The following is a 26,376-nucleotide window of genomic DNA, read 5'->3' on the forward strand; positions in this document are numbered from 1 at the left end:
GGCTTTGTACAAAGGGAGTAACTCGAGCGCCGATGCCTGCGCGGCTCCACGGGGTTTTCTCATTGTTTCCTGATCCAGCGAGTAGAAAATGAGAGAAGTGAAAACAATCCCTCTGATTACGCTGTGGCATGCAAAAGTGGGTGTATTTCATTGCCCCTCTATTACTCAGGGGGGAAAGTGAGGCAAAATAAGTGTCTGGGATCTTGTGGGTAGATATGAGCAAGGCTGGAGTGAGCAGCACCAAAGGGAACATGAGGAAACCTTGTGATGATTTTTCCTGCCTTTCTTCACCACACGAAGGGTTAATGCTGAAGTCAGAAGCTTTGTCCCAGTTGGTTTGTGAGGCATCAGTGGGTTTGGGTGGAAGAAGTGCTCTAAAGGCCCCATCCTTGTGATGTCTCAGCAGGGGTAAAGCTGTCCTCTGGTTAGATTTGACAGGAGCAGATCTAAAGGAAGCCACAGAAGCGGGATCTGGACAGAACACTGTTTCTGATGGCAGCCGAGTTTAGGAGGAGAGGTTATGATGGGGGGAATCTTTGAATTTGTGCTAGTCTGGGATTATCCAGAGTGGCAGTTTTAGTTTCAGTGACATGGACAGACATGGAGGTGCAGAGCTGGCTCCTCTGCTGCTTCCCTCTGTCATTAGACAGCTTTCTCCATATCCTCAGCTTCGACCTGTACCCCAATTTGAGCAACCCCCTGGCTGCTCAGCATCTTCAGAGCCGCTTCCATTTTAGGACTAACCGCTTGTTTTCCTGCTCTCCGTGTGCTTTTATTACAAACAGCAGTCAGCTCTTCAGGGATCTCTGTATAAGATCATGATTCACCTCGTTTGGAAACACTTTTTCCATTTTTTTTCCAACGTTTTCCTTAATCTAAACCAGCACACAGGGCTGTTGCTCCAGCTCTGAGGGCCGAGCTTGGCCAAGCCGGCTGGGGTACGTGGTCCCCAGCCAAGAGGCAAAAGCAGTTGCCCCTTTTCTCCCCAAATTCCCATCTGAATTCCCTCTCTGAAGCTTGGCAGTTGTGGTCTTTTCTCTTATTTTGAGGAAAGAGCCAAAAAGTACCTCAAGGAAAGCCTGGAAAGATGGTGATGGGTTTGTGGCCATAGCAGCGGCTTTGCTTTTTTTCCTTTCGGAGGAATATGGCAAGAGCGAGTAAAATACCATTTGTTTGCAGGGATGGAGGAAATGCCGGGCCAAGTATTTTGGAGAAGAAATTATTGTAGAAACGAAGGGAATGACTGTGGTATTTCCTGTCAGGGCTGTCGCTGGCTTTGTTTGTGTCGCAGCAGGGTCTGCAGGCGCCAGCCAGGGCCGTGGGCTCCTCCGTGCCCCGCGCCGCACGGAAACGCACGCGGAGAGGGAGAGCTGCTCCGTGCCTACAGCCCAGGAGGCCAAACACCTCCATTCTGTGCTTCTCTCCACCGCTCTTCTGCTTCAGAGAATGAATCACAGGATGGTTTGGGCTGGGAAGGCTTTTGAAGGCCAGACTGTCTGCTGTGGGCAGGGACATCTGTCGCTAGACCAGGTTGCTCAATCCAACCTGACCTTGAATGCGTCTAGGGATCCACATCCATAGCTTCTCTGGGCAACCTGTTCCAGTGTCTCATCAACCCCATGGCAGAAAATGTCTTCCTTATATCCAATCTCAATCTAGCCTCGTGCTGTTGAGAACTGTTGCCCTCATCCAGTCACTACAGGACCTGGTAAAAAGTCTCTCTCCATAAAGCCCCTTTGATAGATTGAAATATTGCAGTAAGGTCTCCATGGAGCCTTCTCCTCCCCAGGCTGGACTTTCTCTTCATACCCTTAGCCAAAACCCCTCCTGCCTTTGTGCCGTGGTTTCCCTTGCTTGCTCCATTACCTGCCTGAGCTCTCACAGTGCTGATGGAAATATTGTTTAAATGCTCTGCCAGAGCTCCAGGTTTAAGGCTGGTGCCTGTGACTGTCCTTACCCCTCTCCTGCCCTGTATTTAACACAAGCCTTTGGATGTCTCAGCTTGTTCTCCTACACCCACTAAGGACCTCTTGACTGGAGGAGACCAGGGCTGCCCTTGACCTTATGTGACAACTGATGGCAGGGACAGTGAACAGAACAACCTGGATTGTGCAAGGAGGAGTCACATTCCTCACAAAATTGCAAAAGTGAGTAGGACCCAGCAGCTTCCACCACCCACACCTCCTCCACCTCAACACTGGCGTGCTGTGCTGAGTTCCTGATGGAAGGAGAAGGTGCTGGTCCTGCATTCCCCATGGTTGTTCATTTGAGATGCTGGGTGCAGACTCACATAAGGTTCTGCTCCAGCACTTGGCAGTGCCCCAGGCTCCTTGTGTAATCTTAAACCAGTTGCTGCAAACCAGACTTCCATGGGTGTAAAAAATCACAGCCTGCTCCAGCATTTAGGAAGTGCTTTGCATCCCCTGAGATTTCCTAGTACTTTGGGCACTGCCCACTTTTTTTTTTTTTTTCTTTTTAAAAAAGGAAAAAAAGTATTTGTTGCTGATAGCAGTGATGAATTCAGCTTGAGCTGTGGGTCAAAAACATGAGCAAGACAAGGGAAGCCTGAAAAATTAAAGTGTAATCAGCTTCTCAGACTGATAAATATGAATTTATCCCTCTTCCAAATGCTTGCGAGCTAAAGGTCTTGGTTTCTTTGAGGGAGGCAAGAGGTTAGTGTGTTTTATATTAAAGAAAAATGTTATCTAATTAAGAAATGAAGTGGGTTTTCATTTCCCTGTTGCAGCTGATGTGTTTGTAGCTCTGCTCAGAAGCAGAGCAGTGTGGGGCAGCTGGCGTCCTTCTGCTGGCATCGGGCCATGGCACATCAGCCTTGTTGTTGATGTACAAGAAAAGGATGCAGCAGGGTCGTGGCTCAATTTTTTTTCATTTTCTTCTCTCTCTGGAGCTTTAGACAAGTGTTCTGACATTTTCCAGCCACAAGCTGTTTTTCAAAACTTGTTTGTCTGTGAAATCTGTGCTGCTCAGCACAACCAGGCAGTGTGTGCTACATCCCAGCTCCGTGCAATGTTCGGGGCTGTGCTGAAAGTGAAACCTGTGTTTTGCAAAGGTTTCCTGCAGTGAGGCCAGAGCTGCATGAGCTCTTCCCCTTCCACGTCCTGCTCTTTTGTGAGGAGAAACCTCGAAAGTTCCTTGCCCTGATTTTTTTTTTGTTTTTCCTCTCTTTCTTTAGAGAAGGGTTTTCTGGTGTTACAGTCAGTGAGCCCACACTGCCCAACTTATTGCCAGCATCGAGGAGGGGTGAACCAACTATTCCTGCTCAGAGAGGCACATGAAAATAAAAATCATCATTAAAGAGCCTATATCATTTCTTTTCCAGCACAGATAATCCAAGGTGGCAATCCCACCTGCGTTTGCATGTCTCTCCAGAATGATTTGAACCTTCAGCAGTGGGTTGGTTGTGGTCACCTCTTCTCCTTTTGAATTTTGGACTGGTTTAGAATTAATCTGGTAGTTTTACAAGTTGGGCCTGGTTCTGGAGATGAACGTGGAGATTGTCCAGACTTTGTGTGTCTGGAGCACTGGCTTTAGCCGCCGAGGTGACGTAAGTGCCTGTTTAGCACAGGCTGCTGGAGTGCCCCACTCGGGGACTGTCCCAGCGCTGGTTCTTCCCAGCCCTTCCGGAAACGCAGAAAATGCCACGGGCAGAGATAATAAATGAGGATGCATTTCGGGTCGTCCAGCGTGTTTGCCCCGAATCTGTTTAAGCTTTTCGGCAGAATCGCCTCCAGCCTCCACTTCCTGAATTTCAGTGGGTGTTTGCAGAACTCGAGGAGCTGTTGGTTTCAAAACAAACCCGAGGGCGCCCGTCCAGCTCGCTTTCCTCGTTAGAAACAAAGCTGTTCCGCTGCAGCTCTGCTTTGCCTCTGAGAGGATGGAAAGTGTGCCTTCACATGCTGGCAGCCCAGGCCCAGAGATAAGTCCTGTGCTCAGGAAGGGCTGTCACCCACCCAGTTGGGAGTTATCCCTGTGACACGCCGGCGGCGCGGGACCGAGCCCTCCCTGGGGTTACACCTCGGAGGGAGGTGGCCAGCACTTCTCTCTGCATGGGCAGAGAGCTGTTTGAGGAGGCTGGTGGGCACTGAGAGGGGGGACATGCTGGTTAAGTGGGGTGATTAGACCTGGTCTGGGAAGTAAAGAGAGTTTTGATCTGTGTTGGAGACCATCGGAAAGTCCTGGAATGATCTAAGGGATGCTAGAGGGATGCTTGGCTCAGACTTGGTCTGAGAAGCTGAAGGGATGAAAAGGCTCCTTGTGATCTTGATTGCTGCTAAATATGCACAAATAGAGGATGGGAGAAGTGGTTTTTACTGGTGCCTGCATAGCTGTGTGCCTGTGATTCCACTGGCTTCTCTTTGGGCAAATTTTGTGGTTTCTCTTGAGGTGAGCAACGGGTCACTTCAGGGTGGGCACTTGCTGTGCATTGTGTATTGGGCCTGGACACACTTTGCCTTTTGTAGGTCCTAACAAAATAGCAACCAGCCCTTCAACCATCCTGCCTCTGTTGGCTTTAAAATCCTAGACTGTCTCCTCTCCAATTAGAGAGTGCTCTCTCTTACTTCTTAATTCTTGGCCCGAAATATTCCTGTGTTCTAGTAAACATCCTCTGAGCTTTGTTTTTTGGGTTTCCAACATAGAAGTACTGGGGTGAAACCATGGGAAGTGCTGAAGGTGGACAGGCATCAGACACTTGACATGTTGATAGTAGTGCCTTGCTCCCAAGTGAGTTCAGGACCGTTTTCCACCTTATGAATGCATTTTATTAAAACTAACATTTATAGAGGTGAGTGTCTTCTTGCTTACAGAAAAACTTAGTTTTGATAAGCACACTCCTCAACAATGTGGAGTATCCCCAAAGGCTGTGAGTCCACCAGGCAGCTTGGCCTAAACAAACCAGATGCATTACAGAGTTAGAAGAGCCTCCCTGAGAACTCCTGTCAGCTTTGGATCTATGAGTCAATCCAGGATGCATTTTGGGACATCACCATTCTCTGTTTGTTTTTTTTTTTTTTTTCTTTCAGCAGCGAAGTGTCAGGATCAAGTTTGAATATGAAGGAGAGAAAAGGTAGGTACCTAGTCCAGTTCCTCGTGAATAAGAGGACAGATTGTCTTTTCCACCCAACACTGTCCTGCTGATTTCAGCCAGCTGCAGCTGAGCTCACAGCAGGATTCATTCCCCTAAAATCAGCTGCACTTTTATATGCAAGAGCCCTGCCTTGTCATCCCATTTGCCATGAGACGCTCCTGGGATTTGCACGCAGGCAAAATGATTCCAAGCTGGAAGTCATTAAATGACTCTTTTACCAGGGACATTGGGTGCACACTTGGATCCTTTTCTCTTGTTAATTCTTGAGCCCTGCTGAACCACAGTGGAGCTGGAACTCTAGAGAATTGTGTCCTTTGATTAGCAGTCCATGACACTTACTTAAGATAACCAGATTTTGGGCATGTGTCCCATAAAAATAGGGCTGGGAGTTAAAGCTTGTCCGCCCTTCCCTGCTTGACATTTTCATGGAATCACCTCTGCTTGGTGACTGTGACAGGGCAGGACATAGGCTGATGGTCCAAGGTGCACATTATAGCCAAAGAAAATTTAAGTAGTGTTATTTTAGGTTAGACTGTACCTGCTGTAAATACCTGTAGAGGTGCTGTGTGTGATGGTACAGGAGAGTCACGGGATTCCAAACTGCATCGTCCCCACTTCCAGCCCTCCTCCCTATTCAGAGCTTCTTGCTGAAAATAGAGATGCTAAATCACTGACCATTGCCTGATTCTGGGTTTTCTCCAGTGGAGGTCTGCTGGACTTCCTTTTTTTTCTACCTGTACCTCACATTAGATGGAGGAGCAGAGGAGCTGCACAAAGATTTTTGGTGGATACTCTTGCAGGGTAGACAAGTCCCCTCTTGGGCACAGCAGAGGAGCAGCATTCCTGTGAGTGTAAAAGCAAGGAGAAGTCTTTATGCTTCATGATGGAATACAAGTCCTTTCTTCTGTACTGTCAGTCAAATCCCAAATTCAAGTGTGCTTCTGCTAAACTGAGCCTGTTGTTGTATTTTTTTGTGTGTACAGGATTATCCAGTTTCCAAGACCAGTCAAGTTCAAGGAAGTGGTGCAGAAGGTCACGGACGCTTTTGGGCAGACGATGGACTTGGTCTGTGTGAACAATGAGGTACTCTTCTCCTTACTGCTGAGGGGCAGCTTTGGGGTACCTGGTGCCTACTTCACAGTTGAGCAGTGATTTGTTCTGAAGGCCCTGATTTTGTGCTTTACTTGGATGTGAAGAAAAATAACCTTATTTTGTTGTTCCCAGCTAGCGAGTGCACAAGAGCTCTTGTCTGGACACATCTCAGATGGAGTCTCAGACTCCCAGCCAGGATTTTCCTTTGTCAAAATTATTTCAAGTCAGGCCTGTTACTCAGGAGCATTGTCTTTTCCCTGGCATAAAATATCTCCCTCACTCACTGGGGGATGTCCCAGCTCGGGGGCAGTTGCAGGAGCGTGAAGTGCAGAGCAGGAGGAGCAGTGCTGCTCACACAGTGTTCTTTTATCTCTGTCTCGCTCAAACCCCCAGCACGACGTGCACGTTCTTGTGGCTGGGTCTGCAGTGAAATGTGCATCACTGAACGTTCCTCCAGCAGCTCCTGTGGCCACATAAAAGCAGCTGAGAAACCCTCCCTCTGCAATCCTTGCATTTTAAGGCTTGAAGATCTTTCTCCTCCATCGTTCATCACACAGGCCTCTGTGTTTTTCCTGCTTTCTCTTTGAGCCCAGCACTGTGAGGGTCCTGCTGAGGGCTCTCAGCAGAAGGGGGAAATCCTTGGCATCTGTTTTAGTGTGCTCAGTGCTGTCTTGTGAGGCATCTGGAGCCACTGGACTCTTGCTGGAATTCTGGATTCTTCAGGGTGGGTTGGGCTTTGGGAAGGAGGTGAGGCCCAAATGGCAGAGGTGGGCTTTTGGATCTGCCCTGATAACTGGCTGGTTCAAGTATTAATTACAGATGACCTGCAGCCTTTGATTAAAGTATGAATGGAGAGGGAGGTCCTGAAGAGACTTTTCTTCTTTTTTCCCCCCCATTTATTATTTTCTCCCTTCTGTTTCAATAGAAATTTGCTCCACAAAGAAAGTTGCTATTCTTTTACAATGGGTACCTCATGATACCAAAGTGTCCACTGGGTTTTGACTTTGAATGCAGTCAGGTTTCTAATCTTGGGCATTCTCTGACAGCCCTCCCGGGAAAAGCCTGCCATTGAATTCTCCAGGAATGACTCATTTCATTCCAGGTTTCTTCCCACTGGAAGATGATTGCTTTCCAACAACAGCAAACAGAAGCTTAAATAATGCATTTCATCCCGTGTTAAAGAGTGTCTTTCTGGCCGTGAGCAGGCCTTTGGGTACTCCTGATTTCTTAGGGCTGGGGATGACTTAGTGCTTTGTTTCCCTACACGTCAAAGTTCCACCTCGTGAGAACCCACAGCTTTGGGAAGTTGTCTGAGGAGTAGTAACTCAGGGTTGTTATTGTGGAAACACTATAAACAGACAAGAGGGATGTTTAGGGACAGAGCCTATGTGTACACGTGGTGACACCCCAGCATCTGGCTCCTGGGTCAGGGTTTTGGGTGTCATGACTGCCAGTTTCAGAGGGAATGTGACCACAGACTCCCTGCAGTTAAATATTTCACCCTGTCTTTATGCTCCAGGGGAACTGTGCAGTAATTCTTTCCTGCCATCAGACATCTCTCTTGCAGTGGCACCTTATAGATCAAATTTACTGTGAGGTCAGCAGGCCCCTGCAAAATGTCAGCGGTGTCAGTCCCTGTCCTGGTGGAGGAGGTGTCCTGCAGCCAGGATCAGTGAGATGAGCGTGCCAGCTGGGTGGAGCAGGGGCACACATGAATCACATCCTGGTGGGACCACGGAATCAGCAGGCTGGGGCTGGCCTAGATAAGAGCAGGGCCTGGCCATGGGTGTCCCCCATGGGGCCGTGTCTGTGTTAGTTCTAGGCTGGGCTCATCTTTCTGGGTAGTGGGACAGCAAAACCTGGCCCGGCCAGGGGCAGCACAGACACCAGTTTGTAATGTGACCTTGGGCAGAAGTTCCCTGAACCTCAGTGTGCCACCACTTCTCTTCTGACCTCCCACTGTCTCCTCCAAGGCTGCCCCTCAGGATCGTTCTGGGAGCTGAGGGAGAGGTAAAGCCTGGGGAAATGGTAGAGGCACCATTATGGGGGGAAGGTAAAAGCATATTTAACAAACGTTTGTCGAGAATTGTTGATGCCAGTTGATCCTGCACTGGGCAGGAAGATGAACTAATTGACCTCTCAGATTTTTCCCCAACCCTGTTTCCTACAATTCTTTGGCTTTCTGTGGTGTCTTACAGAGTGAGGTCTGACAGTGCTGCTGTAGTTGGTGAAACCTCAGCCTCTGCCCTCATTTTCTCAATCTGCAGTGGAGAGACCATTGAGTCCCCCACTAAAACATCAGGCTCCAGAGGAGGACGCTATTTAGAAGCGAGAAAAAAAAATCTAATAAGTTCTATTTGTGCAACTTCTCTGTAGGTAAACTTTGCTGTTAATCACAGCTGCTCAGTCTCTGTAGATCAAATAAACCCAGTTTCTAGAAATCCACCCTGGCAATTACTTCTGTGGTTCTGCATGATTCTGCTTTGAGTTTCATGCCTAGCAGATACCTGTTCCTGGTATCCATATGTGCCACAGTCTGGAAGCCAAATGGAGCAGAATTTTCTTGCCAGATGTGGGTAATAGGTAAAGCCAAGCTAAATACTGGCTCTAGTCCCTTTTACAAGAGGGCAATTTCTCCCTGATGTTTTTGGCTCCTCTGAAGGAGGCATGCAAACATGTTCATGTTGTGATGTTGGAGGGAGATGGAGTGTCCTACAGAACATTCTGTTCAGAGCAGCAGCTGGGGGACTGCTCTGAACACTTGTGAGGAGCTTAGTGCAGGGATGGGTGAGCAGTGGGGGATGGCTGAGCTTAGAGTTCAGATTCTGCTTGGTGGTGAAACGAGGGGGAGCAGCTCTCCACCATTCTCAGTTCTGTCTGGGTCAGCCTAGAGGAGGAGCCTTGTGTGCTTGAGGCAGAGCCTTTGTGAACTTCAAGAGGGTTAAGCAGTGCCCCAAGGGAATCTCTCCACGTCTATTGCTCAAGGGATCATTGCATTTGGGAGACATACTCATCTTTGTCTGATATCTGTGGGGAATACGGGTTGTTCACAGTGGGTCATCTCGTCCAGCCTCCCTTCTTAAGCAGGGTCAAGAAGAGGGAGAAGCACATGGCACAGGATTGTGTCCGGATGGCTCTGGAATATCCCCAGGGAGGAGACTCCACACCCTCTCTGGGCAGTCTGTTCAGTGCTTGGTCACTGCACGGGGAAGAAATCCTGCCTCCAGTGCCGGGGGAACTTCCTGGCCATCAGTTCCAGTCCCATTGCTCCTGTCCCATTGCTGGACCCCACAGAGCAGGACCTGGTCCCTGCTCTGAGCCCTCCCTGCAGACAGGGACACAGGGATGAGGTCCCCTCTCAGCATCTCCTCCTGAGCCTGAACAGCTCCAGCTCCTTCATCTATTCTTCATAAGAGAGATACTCCAACCCCTTAATTTTCCTTGTAGCCTCAGCTGGCCCTGCTCCAGGAGCTCCCTGTCTCTCTTGAGTCGAGTCCAGAGCTGGGCACAGCACTCCATGTGTGCCTCACAGGGCTGGGCAGAGGGGCAGGATCCCTTCCCTGACCTGCTGTAAATGCTCTTCCCAGGATATCACTGGCCTTCCTGGCCATAAGGCCAAGAGCACACAGTCTGGGGTGTATTTGCCTACAGGCCAACAGCCAAACCCTTGGCAACACCCTGGGATCAAAAAGATTGTCCCAGCTGGCTTGTGAGTGTCACCCTGTGCGGCAGCTGCTCTGAGGCGGGTTCGCTGTGGCCGGTGGCAGGAGCCCTGATCACCCCGAGGGCTGAGCCACTTTTCAGGAGTTCTGGGAAGCTGCAGCTCCCAGTAAGACCAGTAAGAGCCTGCTGGGAGCTGTGGCTGCTCGGTGCCTTTGGTCAGTGGAGGTACAGTGTACTTTGGCACAGGCGTGAGAATAGCGCGTGCTGTGTTGGCCGGATTCAGTGCCCGAGGCAGGCTGCAGAGGCTGGAGCCTGTTTGCTATGAGATTAGGCAGAATATCCCGGAATGAGGGGCAAGGAGTTGTGCTTTTAATCTTAGCCCAGGGCAGCAGAAGGCCACAGAGCTCCTTTGAAGTGCAGCTGTGTCGAGCGTTGGAGGCTTTGCAGGCTGTCTGCAGGACATGGTACACCACACAGCAAGGTCGGCAGGGTCGAGTTCCCCGTGGAGGTATGAGGGCAATGGTCTGCCATTTCCCAGGAAAACATCAGGGCTTTTTGCTGCCTGACAGACACGGCACTGTGTAGTTCTCTGTTCTTATAAAGAGCAGAAGCTGAGTTTGTTCTGCTGGTGGGAATAAAAGAAGTGGTTCTTGGAAGGAGAGCAGTGCACACCTTTCATGTCAAAAGGGAAAAAAACCCCTTTTATTTGTGGGATGTTCCCTGTTTTCACCTGATGGCCAGGCACTGGGGAGCTGTGTCAGTGTGCAGGAAGGTTGCAGCAGCAGGGAAGGGCACAAAGCATCTGCCAGAGTAAATCCATGGGTGCAATTCACTGGTGTCTTGGAGCACCGCTGCATGACCAGCAACCCAGGAAGAGCGTGTGGGGTTGTTTTGGGGCAGAATTAGAGCAGCCCCAGAGTAGCAGGCAGCAAGCCCAAGGTTTCATCCCAGCCCTCTCCTTTTTCCCACTAGATGGATTGCTGGTGTGACCTTTAAGCTTTCCCCTTGCAGATGTTGTTTGTTGTGATTTTTTTTTTTTGCGTCTGTTCCTCCCTAAATGAGGTCTTGGAAGAAAATACTAGAGCTCGGCGCGCTGGAGGGCACGGGGGCTCCGTTTTCCATCGCCTCCTTGGGTTCCTCCCTCAGCCATCCCCCGATTCCCAAGCTGCTTCCTGTAAGAACCTGTCTCCTGTTTACTCTAAAGTGTGACATTGTCTTCCTCCGGTGTTTGTTTAATCCCTTCCAGCTCCTGATGCCACTGAAATCCCAGGAAGATTTGGACAAAGCGATGGAGCAGTTGGAGCTGAGCCCTTCCCTGAAGAGCCTGCGGATCCTTGTGAGCGCTCCAAAGAAAGCGAATGTGAGCCCTTCACCTTCTCTGCTCTTTTGTGTCCGGAGTGAGATGCCTTGTTATTGTGTTGGGGAGTGGAAAAGAGTCTCCTGACGGTGCAGAGTATGGGGCAGGCTGGTTATGAGAGGGGTCAGCCCTGCTCTGGCTCAGAAATCCAACTGTGATAGTAGGCCAGAGGCTGTGCTCAGCTCCTTCTAGCTCCTCCTGTGAAGGGTTAAATACCAGACTGACCCTCAAAGGAGGTTAAACTCTGAGAGAACTCCTCGTGCTTGCTTTCTAGAGGTGCTGCCACCATTCCTTTTCACCTCTCCTCTGCGTTCAGGGTGATGCCCTGGCCCTTGCCAGGCTGGGTGGCAGCGTGGGGACTGTTCCCTCCACGTGCTGCAGCTGTGCTAAAGGCTGGGAAGAGCAAACTGGAGGATCCTTCGGTCTCAGGCAGAACTGTCTGGGTTTTTTCCATCTTTATTTATTTATTAGTTTTTCCTGAGCTCAGTGGTTTTGCAGTTAAGCCTGTTAGCTTGACCTCGCTTGCACAGAGTGTCTTGCCAAAGCACATGTCGTGCTGCCCCAAGCACGGGCTGTAAAGCAGGGGATTTGTAGATGTTGCAACTCTGTTTCTTTTTATTTCCTAGAAATACTGGAGAGACTGAGAGTCCTGAAACTCATAGTGCTTATCCCCATTCCGCTGTTGGTGCTCACAGCCCTTGGAGCCTCTCCATTCCTTTTGAGAGGCTTGGGAAGTGCAGGGAGCAGAGTCCCAGGGGAAACTGAGCCATCAGTTGGGGTTTCCTAAACCCTGGGTGGAAATGGGACAATTTGTAGGAACACAGCAGGGCTGCAAGCCAGCTGCTGAGAGCAGAGGAGCCAGGTAGATTCCTGCCTGCCTTTGAGAGCAGATCCATCCCTTCCTGAAGCACGTGGCCATACTCCTGTGTGTGAGAAAACACAGTCCCGAGGTCATACGTGAAATCATCATAGAATCACAGTTCACTGTGGCATGTGCTCTTAGTAAAACCTGGCCACTACCAAATTACCAGCTGGAAATGCATTTCTTTGCTCTTCCCTTGCCTGTCTTCCCTGACCTTCCACTCTCTGTTCCTCTGCCTTGTTACAGAGGAACCTCTGCAGTGCCTGGGCTGCCACTGGAGTCGAGGGAGCACAGAGGAGAGGTGCTAGTTTTGGGATTGCTGATTCTGGGATTGCAAGTGTTCAGTCCAGTGGTCAGTCTCTGTACCTATCAGGAGAATAATGGGGTACAGGAACAGTCTTTTATGTCAAATATTTGCTGGTTTTGCTGTTATCTGTAGGAGCTTAATCTTATTAGACTGTTTTATTAGTAGATGTGAATTGTTTGTGAATGGTTTTTGGATCACTCTAGATTACGTGCACGTCTTCTTTCTTTCTTTTTTTTTTTTTTAATAGTTCTTGGGTAATAGGGCCACGGGGAGCCAAATACAGGGTTTCATATGGTGTGTCCACAGGGCTCTGGCCAATTCTGATCATTCCCTTTGTCTGATCACCAGCTCCTGCAGCCAAACAACAGCAAGCAGCATGAGATGAGGATCTCCAGATCCATGGGCGACATCATGGGCTCCCTGTACAAAGACTCCGAGAGGACGCGCAAGTACTCGACAGGTCAGTGGAGCGCACGAGTTCTGTGCTGTTTCAGCCTGGCCACCACCCTCTTCCTTGTTCTTTTTTTGTCACAACCCTGTGGGTGTTACAGTCTGCATGGCCACCCTGATGTCCCTCACAGTAACTCAGTGCAGTTACTGCTCGTCCTCAGCCTGAGAAAGGGAGCCTCTGCTTGTGCTGAGCAGAGTCACTTTGAGCACAGAAGTGAAGAGAACAGGGCACCTGGGGTGTAATTTGGGGCTGGGAAATGCAGTGATAAAAATGTCCAGTCAGTTTGATTCCACTGAGCTTTATCAAAGTGAAGAGTGATGACCTGTAGAAAGCCAAGGATGTTTGGGACCTTTGGTTCTTCCTTTAACTGTGTGCTGTTGTTCTCTGAGTGCCTGTCCCCCTTTCTCAGGTGGCAGGATAACGTAGCTGAGTGGGCTCAGACTCCTGAGCTCCTGGGCTGGGACCAGCTTCCCCACATAAACACCAAATTTGTGTCTGTGTGCCATCAGTCTGTTCTTGTGGGTGCAATGACATCTGTGGCAGCTGTCTCGGGGGTTTCTCAGGGGCAGTGTGTGTGCAGTGTTTTGCTGTGATGATATTCCAGAGGAAGGGGAGCATCCCTTTCCTTCAGAGGTGCTGGAAGAAGGTACCTTCAGCCCCTGAAACCGGGCTGGCAAACACCTGATCTCCTCTTGTCCTGCGGGGACTGGAGTTTGTAGCTTTGTATGGTTTTTCTCTTAGGTTTTCTGGGCTTGAGTTTGTTCTCCTTGCTTTCTAAAATTCTCTGAGCTTTTTGAAATCCTATCAGCTGTCTATAGGAGCTTTTGTGTGAAGAACCTTGTAGGACTCGGTAGAGAGCAGGATGCCTTGTTCAGAAATGGTAAAGCAATATGTAGGACTGTATGGCAGGAGTGTAATTATTCATATTCCAGCCTACAGGCAGGATGAATGATTTTTTCACACAGTGAATGTTCTCTGTGGGTGCAGGTTATAGGGTAATTTTTACAGATATTTATTATTTTCAGGCAAATACTTGCCAGCTGTAGAACTGACAACCTTGAATAAAGTGGGGCCCTCCTTCCGAAATATACATGGAGAAATACTTCATCCTCTGTACTTATATGGCAGTAAATGCTTCCAAACTCTCCTGTGTGCAACAAAAGAGTGTTTTTCTCCAAGGACTCACCCCTTCTCTGTCTCATAGCTCGTGCTGATAAATATCCTGTTACTGTTTGCTGCATCTCAGACAAGATGTATAGAAAATGTTCTTCTAGGGTAGGTCCAACATATCCTTTGTGCAGCCATGCCCAGCTCTTACTGATGCCAGGGGTAGGTGGCACATGTGCAAGGGCTCTCTTTGAGCCTGGTATTTGGATGTACCAGGCTTGTCTTTTTCTGTTTTTTTTTTTTTTTTTTTTTGTTGTTGTTGTTTGTTGTTTTGTTTTCTTTTTTTTTTCTCTAGCTCATATGGTGTTGAAGAGTTTGGCAGAATCACTAGATGACTCTGAATGAAATGTACACATAAAGCACAGAGTCTCAGCAGAAACTGCTTGAACAAAAGTTCTCTGCTGCCTTTTTTTTTTTTTTTTTTTGGTACGTGTTAGGAGGAAAGAGCTGTGGCACTGGGAGCTGTCACTGATGTGTGAGCCTGAGCACGATGGGCAGGATTGACTCCATGTGTAGCTGTGCTGGTGGGAGGATGGGTTCTTGCCAAGTTAAGACTTTTCTACCAACTTTTCTGCCATGCTTCATCCTGTTCTTCCCATTTTGGAGCTGCTGGTTCCTGACCAGCTCTGTGCCACTGACTGTGAGGTGTCACTGCCTTGAGAATGCCCTGAGCCAAGGCAAGGCAGACAAAGGGTGAGATACCAGCTCTGCAAGGGTGGGAGCCTGAGGTACAAAAGCACTTTGAGGGAATGTTTGAAGAGCAGAGTGGAGGAATGGACACAATGAGCTGCTTTAGTCAATGTAACAGAGGAGGAGCACTGGGCAGCAGCAGCTGTGGGATGCAGAGCGTGCTGATGTTGGGATTTATGGGAGCTAATGTGCCAGACTCTGAGTCCCTGGCACTTTTACCTGGTCAGGTGGCAAAAGTAACCAGCCCAAGCATCAGTCATACCTGTTTCTTTCTCCAAGTAAGCCATCAGTCTCACAAAGAGGTTTCAACAAGCCCTCTCCATGACAGCAGAAGGTCACTCCTCTCTCTGGGTTATCTGGGGTCTGTAGGAAGCTCCTGCAGCTCTGCTTAGGGGGTGCTCACAATCCAGTGGATGCATTCTTGACCTCCTGAGTCAGAACTGGGCGATCCAGCAGCTGGGCAGAAACTCCAGCGAGCTGAAAAGGGAGAGCAGCATTGCAAATGGAGCATAAAACCCAGCGTCAGGGAATAGACAGACATGATGCTGTGTTTTGTTTTCTCAAAGTGGGGGTTTCAATGAAGTTGGTGGACAGTCAAAAAACATCCTAAGAGGCTGGGAATTCTGTAGGAGAAGCTCCTCTTCCCTTGCAGTCACAAGGCATTTCACAGTGTTTTTCTTCTGCTGTCATCAAAGTGGTTCCTATCAAAAGAGGATCCTAACTCAGTTCAGCTTTTCTCTTGAAACCACATTTAAAAGGAGATTTGAAGTGTCTTTATAAGAAAAGGTAGTTCAGGGTCACGTTCTCCATGTTTCTGAGATGTCTCATGTTTTTCTGCTGACTCTGCCGTGTAAGCAGCAGCGGAAAATAATAAAACTGTGTGTAACTGGCACAAGCACATTGCAAGGGAGGTGGATGTTCTGGGGAAGATTTAGCTATTTTTGCTTCTGCTGGGCAGAAAATGTCTTCATGCCGTGTCCCTAAAAAACCTTATGCAAAGTCAATTTTTTTTTTTTTTTCCCCCTCCATAAACTTTTTCAGTGGAAATCCCCTGCCAGTTTTCTGGTGGCCAGCAAAAGCACAAGGGAACTTGGACTGAGAAAAGAAAACTTTTTTGAGTTCTGGATATTCAGATAACTGAATAAATTGTTTTTATTTACTTTGAAGAAATGCATGTTTTAGAACATTATCCAAAAGTTATTTAAGAGCGCTATTCCAGCATCACCATTTCAGTGGAAACATTTACCAGAAGCTTTATTTTACTGGTTTTTTTGGGGGAAAACCAGGCTGCTGAGACATGGCTTCATGTGCCTGCCAGCTCTCTCCAGACCAGAAGTACTGCAGGAGTTAGGATGGATGACACCTGCTCTGTTTTTGAGAAATTTTGGAGGAAAATTTATCTATGTGCATCATGCTAACTGCTTTAGAACTAGAAAATAGATTCTGTCTTGCTTATTACTTTAAAAGCACCCTAAATTTGCCTTAAATCAAAACTAGAAAAATAGAAATCCACCCTCAGAAGGATCAGCAAGGAGAGGAGGGAGACTTGTGAGCATCCCACTGGAAGAGAAGAAATTGAGGGAGATTTGATCCGTCTGCTCACAGCTCCCCTTGACAGGACCAGAGGGAGAAATTTCCAGCAGGTTTTTCTCTCTCTCTCCAGTGCAGCCCTGTCCTGAGCCCAGTGTTTCTGCCAGGGCTCAGAGGAGCAGCACATCTTGACGTCGCGTCCCTTGTTCGGGAACGTCATCCCAGGGCTGGGCTCGCCGTGGCTGCAGCTGGGAGCGGTGGCAGCTGCCAGCAAACCCTCCCCAGCTCTGAGCTCTGGCTCTGCAGGGGCTTTCTCTTCCCTGCTTGATGCTGCTCGGTAATGGGTGAAGTTTTGGGAAGAGCAGGAGAAGGATGAAGCCGGGGAATGCGGGGGCGGAGGGAAGCTAAGCCTGGCACAGGGGAGCTGGCTGTACGTGCAGCACCACGAGCTCTGCACATCCTGCATGAGAGGCACTTCTGGAATAAAACTATCAGAAGGGAACACGAAAGTCCCCAGTGGGTGCCAGCAGTGACTGTGAGTCTCCGTGCTGTCCCAGGACAGGCTGTGCTCTCATCTCAGATCTGTGGCTTTACACTGGTGTGTGTAACACGGAGCAGGAATCTCTCCCCAGAGCACCTTGCTGCAGAGGGTAACCGAGGTCAGATGCTCGACCAGTGCCAGCCCTGAGTTCAGGAATCCCAAGCAGAGCTGCTGAGATCTGACCAGCACTCAGCCTGTACAGGAGTGCCTCCTCACAGCCTGCCTCATCCCCACTGGAGCTGAGATGTAATCCCACAGAGCCCAGGACAGTCCCTTGGGGGCCTCCTCTTCCTGCCTGCTGCTGTTCCTTGAGTGTTAGGTCAAGTGTGAAGAGCATCTGTGATGTGTCAGGCACATCTGGGCTTTTCTGTCTGCTTCTTCCTCTGCTCCAGGGTGGATTGATCAGCATTATGCAACATATCCAATGTGCCCTGTGTTTTACCCACTACAAATTTAGCCTGCCATGAAGTACCACTGTTTTTCTCTGACCCCTGTTTTCCATTCCTCCCCTTCTCCAGCAGCACTGGAGGTTTTGTTAACAGAGCAGGGTAGAGGTTTTGTTAACAGAGCTCAACCCTGGGCTCCAGAGCTCTGCTTCCAGCACTTCCCCATGTTTCTCCCAGGTGGAAGAGCATGCATGGATGCAAAGCAGCAGCAACCAGTGCTCCTGGAGGTGTGAAGCTGCAAAAATTACTTTGAGCAGCACTTCTACCCAAAGAGTCTGGCTGAAAAGGGACCTGGTTCACTTCAGCAGTTTCCAAGCATGCAAAAGCCTAAGCGCTTTAATTTCCGTACCTGCTGGGAAATAGCTGATGTCTTATCCCCTTTTAAAGTTTTTGGCAGGAAATGTGACTCGGGAAGGTCAAACACAGCTGATCTATGGCTGTGAGTAGTTGTTAAAGGAAAAGGCTTAGTGTGAGATCATATGAAGTCTTTGTGCTTGTGATAAAACTGGTTTAACTCCCTGGGTTCAGAGTCAAACAGGGCATGTACAGATCTTTGTAAAATCATAGCCAAAGGGTTTCTGGATAACAGGTGGGTCATAGGAGTAAGGGATCCTAATAGTGCACGAGCAGACCCATGCCTCATTGCAGCAGTAACATAAACGCTCAGCAGAGCTAAGATACAGCACTTACACCTCACTAAATTCTCCAGCAGCTTCTTGGGGCAAGAGCCACCCAAATGTCCTCGTGTTGCATTCCAGATTTGCATCTGCTAAGCAAACGAGGGGCTGCTGATGCAGTGATTTACTCAGGGTGCCCAAACTGCTCAATAGTTAAAAGTTTATTTGTTTATCTTCAAAGAGAGGATGCTGTACTTCCCAAATGGTTTTGTTTGAGGGCTGGTGGAAAGCCAGTTCGTTATGAGTGCTACAGCGCTCGAGAAATTCTCTCCTCTTGATCTTGGCATTACTTCAGTTGGAGTTTTTTCACTGTGTTCTTATCCTGCAGGAAATCTGCGAAGGAGAAAATAGGAAGAAGAAAAAAAAATAAGTAACTCAAAGCCATATGACTTTTATTTTTACAATCTATGCAAGGAGTCAGAAGGAAGATGTAGTGCATGGAGCAGACAAATCAGTGTGTTTGGTGTAAATCCAGCAAAAAGGCCTGATTTAATGATCTTTAATGGTGGTGTGACACTGTTAACATTCACAGCTCTCGATGTGTATCTGCTTAAGTGAAAGGTGGAAAGTAGGGTTGGTAGTGTTGATCACGCAGATGGATTTATTCCAGTGATCCATCTGGCACAGTAACTGCGATGCAGAGAAGCAGCAGAAAAGGCAGAAGTGTTGTGCTGATGGATCAGAGTTGACTTTCCACAATGGGCTAGGCCCCCTCCCAGTACTTTTCTCTTGTGCTCAGCCGTGGGCATGTTGCTATCAAATGGTAGTAATGAGCCCAAGAACTGGTGAGCGTGCCACAAAATGGATACAAAACGTGAGGAAACACATCTCCATGTGCTTTCTATCTCCTCGAGGACGTGTGCTTTTCAGAAGTCTGCATGAAAACAAGTTGCTGTGTTGTGTGAAAGCTCACGTTGCGTGATGCCGACCAGCTGAAGCTCCAGCACAGATCCCCGTCAGCAATTCCTTGCCATGGAGTGATGACAGCACAGGGATGGAGGGGAGGGACTGCAGGGAGTCAAGCAGAGCCAAGACTGTGCAGCTGGGCCAAGCAAGGGCAGCAAATCCCTTAAGCTGGGAAAGGCACAAGGACAGAGAGTGGATTTGGGGGAATAAACAGGAGGAATGGAGCATCTTCATAAAGAAGCTGTGGGGTTCTCTCCCAGATGCAAAATGGAAATCACCTTCTGCTGAACGAGCCCTGTGAGGGAGCCAGTGGAAGCTTTACTCTGTGCGTAGGATGCACAGGATAGGGTGTCTGGGGTTATAGACAGGGGAGACAATTCCCTTGGCCAAAAATGGGACAGACTGATCCCACAGGGCATTCCTGCCCTGGAGATTTTGGATTTGAGGGCTGGTTTTCCCTCCTCTTTACTTTGATGGAGGGAAAGGGGGGAGAAGAGAGTATTTGAGTGCAAGTCCTTTTCCATATAACGAGTGTGTCAGTGGTGTTGCACTGAGCACAGCCGGGCTGTTTCCCAGATGCCTGGACTAGGCAGTGACCTGCTCCAGAGAGGGAATGCCCAGAGGTGAAAGGGGAGGTGGGTTTGTGGATTGTGGTTTGCTTTGAGATTGACTGATTGTATCACAACAGAACTTCCAGAGCTCTTTCCTTTCTGTCATTGCACCTGGATACAGTGACAGCTCTTAGGATCCAGGGTGTGCTGAAGATCAAGTCTGCTACATATTGTGTGACCTTACAGTTACAAACTCTCCGTGTTGCTAAAGCTTTGGAGGATGCCCATAAACAGCATCACACCTCTAGCTCCATTCCCATCTGTCTTAGTTCGGAAAGACAAGTGTCTGCCAGGGAAAAGCCAGAGCTTGCCTTGGAATGGAGAATGTAAACCTCCTTCTGAATTATTGTAATTTTGAAATTAAGGGGCTTTCAAGCAAAAATATAGGAATAGAAATAACAGTTCTTTTCTAGGAATATTAAAAATGTAGTAGTACAAGAAAGTAAATGAACAAAGAAAGAAGAACACTGACAGAGTCAGTACACATCCTGTTGGTCAGGGTGTTGGGAGCAGCCCAATCAAGTCCTCCTGCAGTGACAGATGTGGTTCTGTTGGAGCAGAGATGATCCTGTAGAAGGGTCTGGTGGTGGCAGGACGGATCTGGCCTTCCTCTGGGAATCCAGTGCAAACAGGCTGTCTTGGTGTTCCAAATCTCAGATTTTATCCAGGTAGGAATGCTTGGCTCCTCCCCTGGGTGGAGCATCTCCCAATGGGATGATGTAATTGCATCAGCCATGCAGTGAGCCTCGATGGCCCATGAACAGCAGATATCCCCTGGAGGGAGGATGGGTCCGGGAACAGATAAAGAACACTACCCTACCTGGTTTTAATAGCTGGACCAATAACAGAAGATACTTGCCCCCTCCCTCCAGAGTTAGAAGAGATAAAGAAAAAACACCTCCTCAAACCAGTTTCAATAGATGGCAAATAGAATACGTACTTTTGGTTATCTCTTGCGTTGCAACCCAAGACGCCATCTCATGAGTTCAAACCCAGCAGCATCTCCAGGAGCTCTGTGATCCCAGGAACAGCGTTTCTGGGAGGATTTGGATGGGTAGGTTCCCTCCTTGACCCGTGTCTGTCCGTGTCCCAGGCTCTCTGCACACTGGCCGCAGCTCTCCGCCGCCGGGCAGCGTTCCCGAGGAGCAGCAGCAGATCGCCCGCCAGGGCTCCTACACCAGCATCAACAGCGAGGGCGAGTTCATCCCCGAGACCATGGACCAGAACGTGAGTGGGGCTGGGGCCGTGGGGGGAGCAGGGCCGGCGCTGGGTGCGAGGAGGCTGCGCTGTGAGAGCTGTTCCCACCAGTAAATCCCGGCAGTGCCTGTGCTTGGGGCTCAGGCCAGCTACTTCCAGGAATGGATGCCTCCAGGCTTGACATGCCTGGGAAAGCCTGATTTCCAGGAACCCTGAGAGCCAGCTGCTGTGGGGATGGCAAATATGCCCGGGCACCTCAGGTAGCTCTGGGGCACATGTATGCACCAGCTGCCAGGCCCTCGTGGCCACAGCATTCCCAGATCCCAGGACCATGAGGGAATGTGCCAAGCAACCGATTGCCTGCGATTGCAACAGCTCTGGCTGCTTCCCATGCGGTGTTTCTGCCTGAGCTCCAGTTACAGGTCTTGGCTCTGCCCACAGCCTCTGTGGTTTTGTGTCTCTATCCCTCCCCCATTGATATATTTTTTAGCTCTCTTAATAAGGAGATTGTATATTCCATGCCCTCAGTAATAAAAGAGCAGCAAGTTCCTCAGTGCTGAGCAGTGCCTCATCCTCCAGTCAATTTGTTACCCACCATGAGGGAAACTCTGCGGTGTCAAGGGAACCCAGTGGGAGCAGCTTATACCTCTCTCTCCGTTTGCATTTCTGCTCAATCTATAGCTCTGAAGAGCTTAGTATAGATCCTGTGAAGTCAGCTGGGCACATGCCATTCTTACAAAGCTCTTGGAAACACAGGACTAAGCTCCAGAGTTTGCAGGGGGGATATCTGGAAGACTCTAAACTCAATCCATCAGGGCAATGCTGGCCCCCAACGATGTCCCTGGGGAAATGTGTATTTCCTACACTCAAAAGCACCTATTAGCTCCACATCTGCATGCAGGCTTGTGCTGGTGTTTCCATGGCAAAGCTGTGTTTTCAACAGTTTATTAAACAGCCATTAATAAAATAAGAAGTCACTCCGGGTGAGTCCTGGCAGCGTCGGAGTGCAGATGTATCGTGTGTTCCTTGCAGCCAAAAGTTGGCTCTCTATTGTTTTCACATGCCTCCAAAACATGTTGGGGAGGATTAAGACAAAGTGTGTGTGTGTGCAGGGGGAGGGTCCCTGTGACCCCCTTGGGTGTAAATCAGGCCAGCTCCACTGGCTGTTCATGGAGCTCCATTAATTCAGAGTCCTGAGCCTGCTCCAGATGAAGGCTCCCAGATGCTCTCCTTGCTTTTCCCCAACATCACGCTCTGGGTGGCCTGCAGCCCTTTGGTGGCGTATTAAAAGCAGGGAAAAGGGGTTTGGGGAAAGGTTTGGGGTTTTTTGTCTTTCTTCATTGAGTAGCTGTGCTTTTCCCTGTATGGGCTTTGCCTTCAGAATGTCCTTGCACTGTTGCTTCCATACGTGCCTCATGGAAAACCACTCAGAAGCTGGAGCTTGCTGCCTTTTGGGGAATGCCCCTGTGCAAGCCTGTGATGTAACTGTGGTCTTGAGACCAGCCTGGCAGATGAACAGAGGCTGAGTATGGAGCATGCTCCAATTTCCAATTTTATGCTTTTGAGAAATGAATCTATTTCAGCTTTAACTGCTGGAAGAGACCTGGCATGGCTGGCAGAGGTGGGTTCTGTCAGAGTGCTTGCTCCCCTTTGGCCTAGTGCATTTTAGGAGGTTTTGGGGTAAAAACTAGGAAACAGAGAAAAATTGCTCTTTGGGACCTCCTGGCCAAAACAGCACGAGCTGTTTATGAGGAGGGCTGACAGGAACAGCCTGTGGAAAGGGAGGCTGTTGGGGAAGGAGGAGCCATGTGGGAAGCAGCAAAGTGTGGCTCCACATGGTGTTCAGCCCTCGTTGCTCAGCTTTGTCAGGAATGAGCTGTGGAGCAGGGGTTGGTGAATGTTCACAGCCAGGAGGGAGTGTGGCACCGCCTTGGCACCGCCGGCGGCGCAGCGTGGTCCGGAGCAGGCTCTGCTCCATGTGGAAGTGCACACAGCTCCAGGGTTTACCACTCCATACAAACCCTCTATTGTTACTGACTGACTATAAATAACCCTGGCCAGTACAATGTCTCATCCAGGAAGCAACACAAATGCAGCTTTTGACTCACTGAGCTGGTGAGAGCCAAGCCGGTTCTTCCAGCCAAAAACCCTGATGATGCCGTGCTTATCAGAGGAGAGGAAGGCTGGGCTCGTGTGCCAGGGCAGCTCGGGAAGTCAGGAGTCCAGGGCTGCAGTCCTGGCTGTGGTACACAACATCCACTTGGCCTTGGGCACATCATTTGCGTCCTGATACATATTTTCCTTTGGTAGTAATATTATTTCTCACAAATACTTTGAGCCCTTTGAGTCTCACTAACTTCTCCGTACGCTTTGAACATCAGGGTGCTAATTACCTTTGCTTCAGCAAATTCCAGTAGCAATTGGAAAGAGCAATAATGCAGAGAAGGCCTCATAAATGGATGACCCTGCAGAGGTCTGCTAGTTCGGGAGCTTGGAGAGCTACAGTGCATGGTTTTATTGTTTCTCTTTTTCTTTCTCTGTCAGATGCTTGAAGCTTTCATCAGCCCTGATGATTCGTTGTCTGGGAGCTGCCAGTCGCTGGACAGGTCTGTGGACAGGTCAGTTGTGTGTGTCACCATGTTCACAAGCTGAACTGCAGCCTCTGCTCTATAGAGGAGAGGAGCAGGGTCAGCGGCAAGCCCTGAGGTTTCTGTTGGGATGAGGATGCACCCGAGCAAAACAAATTTATCTTTATCGCTGAAAACCAGATCCCAGTACAGGTGTCTGTGCAATGGTATGATTTGAATTACAGTAATCTGAGCTGGACAAAGCCTAGGTTTTCTTTTTTGTCTTTTGAGATGAAAATCCTCACAGAATCCCAGAATGGTTTGGGTTGAAAGGGACCTTAAAGATCATCCAGTTCCAATCCCCTGCCATGAGCAGCGACACCTTCCCCTAGACCAGGTTGCTCAGTGCTCCATTTAGCCTGGCCTTGAGCACTTCAGAGATGGGCATCCACAATTTCTCTGGGCAACCTGTTCTAGTGCTTCACCACCCTCCCAGCACCTCCTTCCCCTCTGGCTCTCTGCAGTCACCAGGTCAATATTCCATCAGCCTCTGCGTGTCTCCTCCTCCCTGGACACGCTCTCTGCTCTCCACTGACCACTGGCAAACTCAGCAGGCCCTGTGCAGTGCCAGCAGCCACAGACGTGTCCGTCAAGGTGCTGAGGACACCAGATGAGCAGTAACTAAGTTTAGCTGCTCAGCAGGAAGCAACTGGGACACGCTGTACTAAGCCAGGCTGCGATTCAGTGGCTGGTGCCGTTGAGCTGGATCCCGGCTCACACGTGCACAGACTCCGTGTGTTTGCTGCTGTGCACAGGGTGAGCTGTGGATAAGACACAGTGTCCTTTTGGGAAGCAGTCTATTTTTTTTTTTTTTTTCCGTCTGCATCAAAGCTTTTCTATTTTTTTCCGCTGCGTTGGGCCGGTTGTGTAGCGTGCTTCGGGCTTGCGGCTCCGTGTGCTTTGGATCTGTCTCAGCATCAAGGTCCATTTCCTTTTTGTGGCTTTTAATAATTTCCTGTGGTGGATTTTGCTCATTGTTAGGGCTGTATCGAAGCTGGATTCCTTGCGTTCCCGACCTCCCTGCCCCAGCTTTGCTTTTGCGCGGATTTTGCCGGGAAGAGCAGCAGAAGGAGCATGGGCAGTTTGTAACGCTCTGCTGTGAACTGAGAGAAGAGCTTTAGGCTTTTAGCTTTCTTTTTGTGAGAGGGTGGCATGGGCTGATCTCATGTGCAAAGCAGGCAGATGTGTTCAGTCATGGGTTTAGGAGCTGGAAGAGGCACAGGGAGGTCTGTATTATTCCAAGGAAGAGGAGTGAGTGGGACTATTCCTGCAAAGAGGTGGTGGAGCCAGTTGTCTGGGAGGGCATCAGCCCAAGAGGACAGAGCAAGTCACCAGGCTGAGGGTTAGGAGCAGCACCACAAACTTCTCTTTGCCACAGCAGTGATCAGCTTTGACATGAGCAGCTTTCAGGGCACTTTGCAAAGCTGGTTTCTACTCTGTGCCCAAATTGTTAAAAGAGAGAATGGAAAACCCACATGCCCAGATCACTAAGAGCCTGGGGTGAAATTAGGGTTGCTGAAATCTCCTGGTGGTGCTTTTTCATCCTCTCACTGTAGCTTAAAGACCTCGAGGCACCAATGCAACCCTCTCCCTTCTGGTCTCACGGGAGGCTGCAAGTTCCCAGTGGTGGTGCAGATTGTCTGTGTGAGGGGAGGTGATGTTGGACAGAAGGGAAACCTGCATGGACTGAGCAGGTGTGTACACCTGCAGCAGCTGAGCAGTGTTCATGGAAAGCAGAGGGGTGTGGTTGAACACTTGACCTTGAGGGAGCAGAAGCCTGTGGCCCTCCTCCTGTGATGATCTTTGGCCACCTCATTTCAGCCTGGTGTGACTGTGGGTTTTGCAGCATCCCTTTTATTTGCCACAGGAGCAAGCTGTCGTCCAGCCAAAAAAACCAATCTTCATTGTTATGCAGAGATGAGGATGGGAGCTCAGTGATCAGTGCAGCTTGTGGTTTATCCTGTCCTTTCCCTAGTTTATTAATTCCATAGCCTTTCTGATATAATAAATGAATTTTTTTTTTCTTTTGTGCAGCCCTCCCTTTCCCCAAACCCCTGTTCCTGGAAGGAAGAGCCATCCCAAAGATGGTCTTGATTGCATGGGTAAGCACTCTTGGTGGTTTATATTTGCTGAAAAGTATAAAAAGCTTGTAGTAAAGAGGCTGGATGAAGACTAATAGAGAGATGGCACTGCATGAAAAGTAATTAAAAGCAATCAAGCAAACCAGCTCTGTGGCTTAGGTAACCCTTCAGAATTGACCCTGCAATGATCAAACATGAATATTCTCTAAAATCAAAAGGCCCAGAGCATCAAACACAGGCAGGGCTGCTCTTGCCTTCATTAAACCTTCTCGACTTTGCAGCAATACCTTTGGGACTGGTTTGGGAATCAACTGACAGCAGCAATAGTCCAAACTGGGCAGCTGGGGCCCTGAGGTGGATGGATGCAAGCAAGAAAAGCTGTTGAGAGATCTGTGCTGGAAGATGTTGCTGAGAGGACCATGCTCTTGTTGTGCTTGCGGACAGCTGCAAGGTGCAAACAAGCTGGGAACGGCCTTGCAGGATCAGCTTCTGTCTCTCTTTTCTCATCTGGGAGTTGCCCCCTTCAGGATCTCGACTTCCTACACAGCAAACCCCAACTCCCTAGGGAGTTTCACCTCTTCCACTTGCATGAATAATAATCTGCAATAGTGCAAGTGCTGTGGGAGAAACTGTATTGGTGCTTGCACAGATCATAGGTTACTGTTTAATCACTTACAAACATCCAGCTGGTTAAATAATGGAAACTCTGTAATATTGTAATGACTTGCACTATTAAAAATGAGCAAATGGCAGCCAGCCTGTGGCAGGATAACTCATTGCTGGCCTGAGGCAGGATTTCTAGATTGAGCTGCAGAGGTGAAGCTGTAGTCAGCCCTCACTGCCGAAGGTTTTAATGCTTCCCCCGTGGCACTTTGCTTTGAGACACCTCTGGGCACCGTTGCTCACACGTGGCTCAGCGAGAACCTCTTGCCCTGTCCTTGTTGCTCCTCTTGCTGACCATATTTCAGCCATTATGTGCTCCTTTTGGCAATCACACCGAAGTACAGCAGAGGCCAGGAATGGCCTCTGAGGAGCGGCTGCTGGCCCCAGGCTAAGACAAACAA

The 26,376-nt window shown here is 49.2% G+C and overlaps 1 protein-coding gene across 12 annotated transcripts in view; it reads left to right on the forward strand.

Annotated features, from left to right (window-relative positions):
* The window catches only part of LOC120752063 (mitogen-activated protein kinase kinase kinase 3-like), a 76,940-nt gene that overhangs the window by 38,894 nt on the left and 11,670 nt on the right, over window positions 1-26,376 (forward strand). For 11 of the 12 annotated variants that reach the window (XM_040062727.2, XM_040062746.2, XM_040062740.2 and 8 more), the window contains 7 exons: window positions 5,043-5,086; window positions 6,091-6,190; window positions 11,109-11,222; window positions 12,737-12,848; window positions 20,501-20,634; window positions 23,149-23,222; window positions 25,266-25,333. In XM_040062727.2, coding sequence (XP_039918661.1) covers window positions 5,043-5,086; window positions 6,091-6,190; window positions 11,109-11,222; window positions 12,737-12,848; window positions 20,501-20,634; window positions 23,149-23,222; window positions 25,266-25,333 — 646 coding nt within the window. The remainder of the gene's footprint in view (window positions 1-5,042; window positions 5,087-6,090; window positions 6,191-11,108; window positions 11,223-12,736; window positions 12,849-20,500; window positions 20,635-23,148; window positions 23,223-25,265; window positions 25,334-26,376) is intronic. The other variant, XM_040062783.2, reaches the window with a different exon arrangement.

This window comes from Hirundo rustica, chromosome 1 (genome assembly GCF_015227805.2).
Source record: "Hirundo rustica isolate bHirRus1 chromosome 1, bHirRus1.pri.v3, whole genome shotgun sequence".
Lineage (NCBI taxonomy): Eukaryota > Metazoa > Chordata > Aves > Passeriformes > Hirundinidae > Hirundo > Hirundo rustica.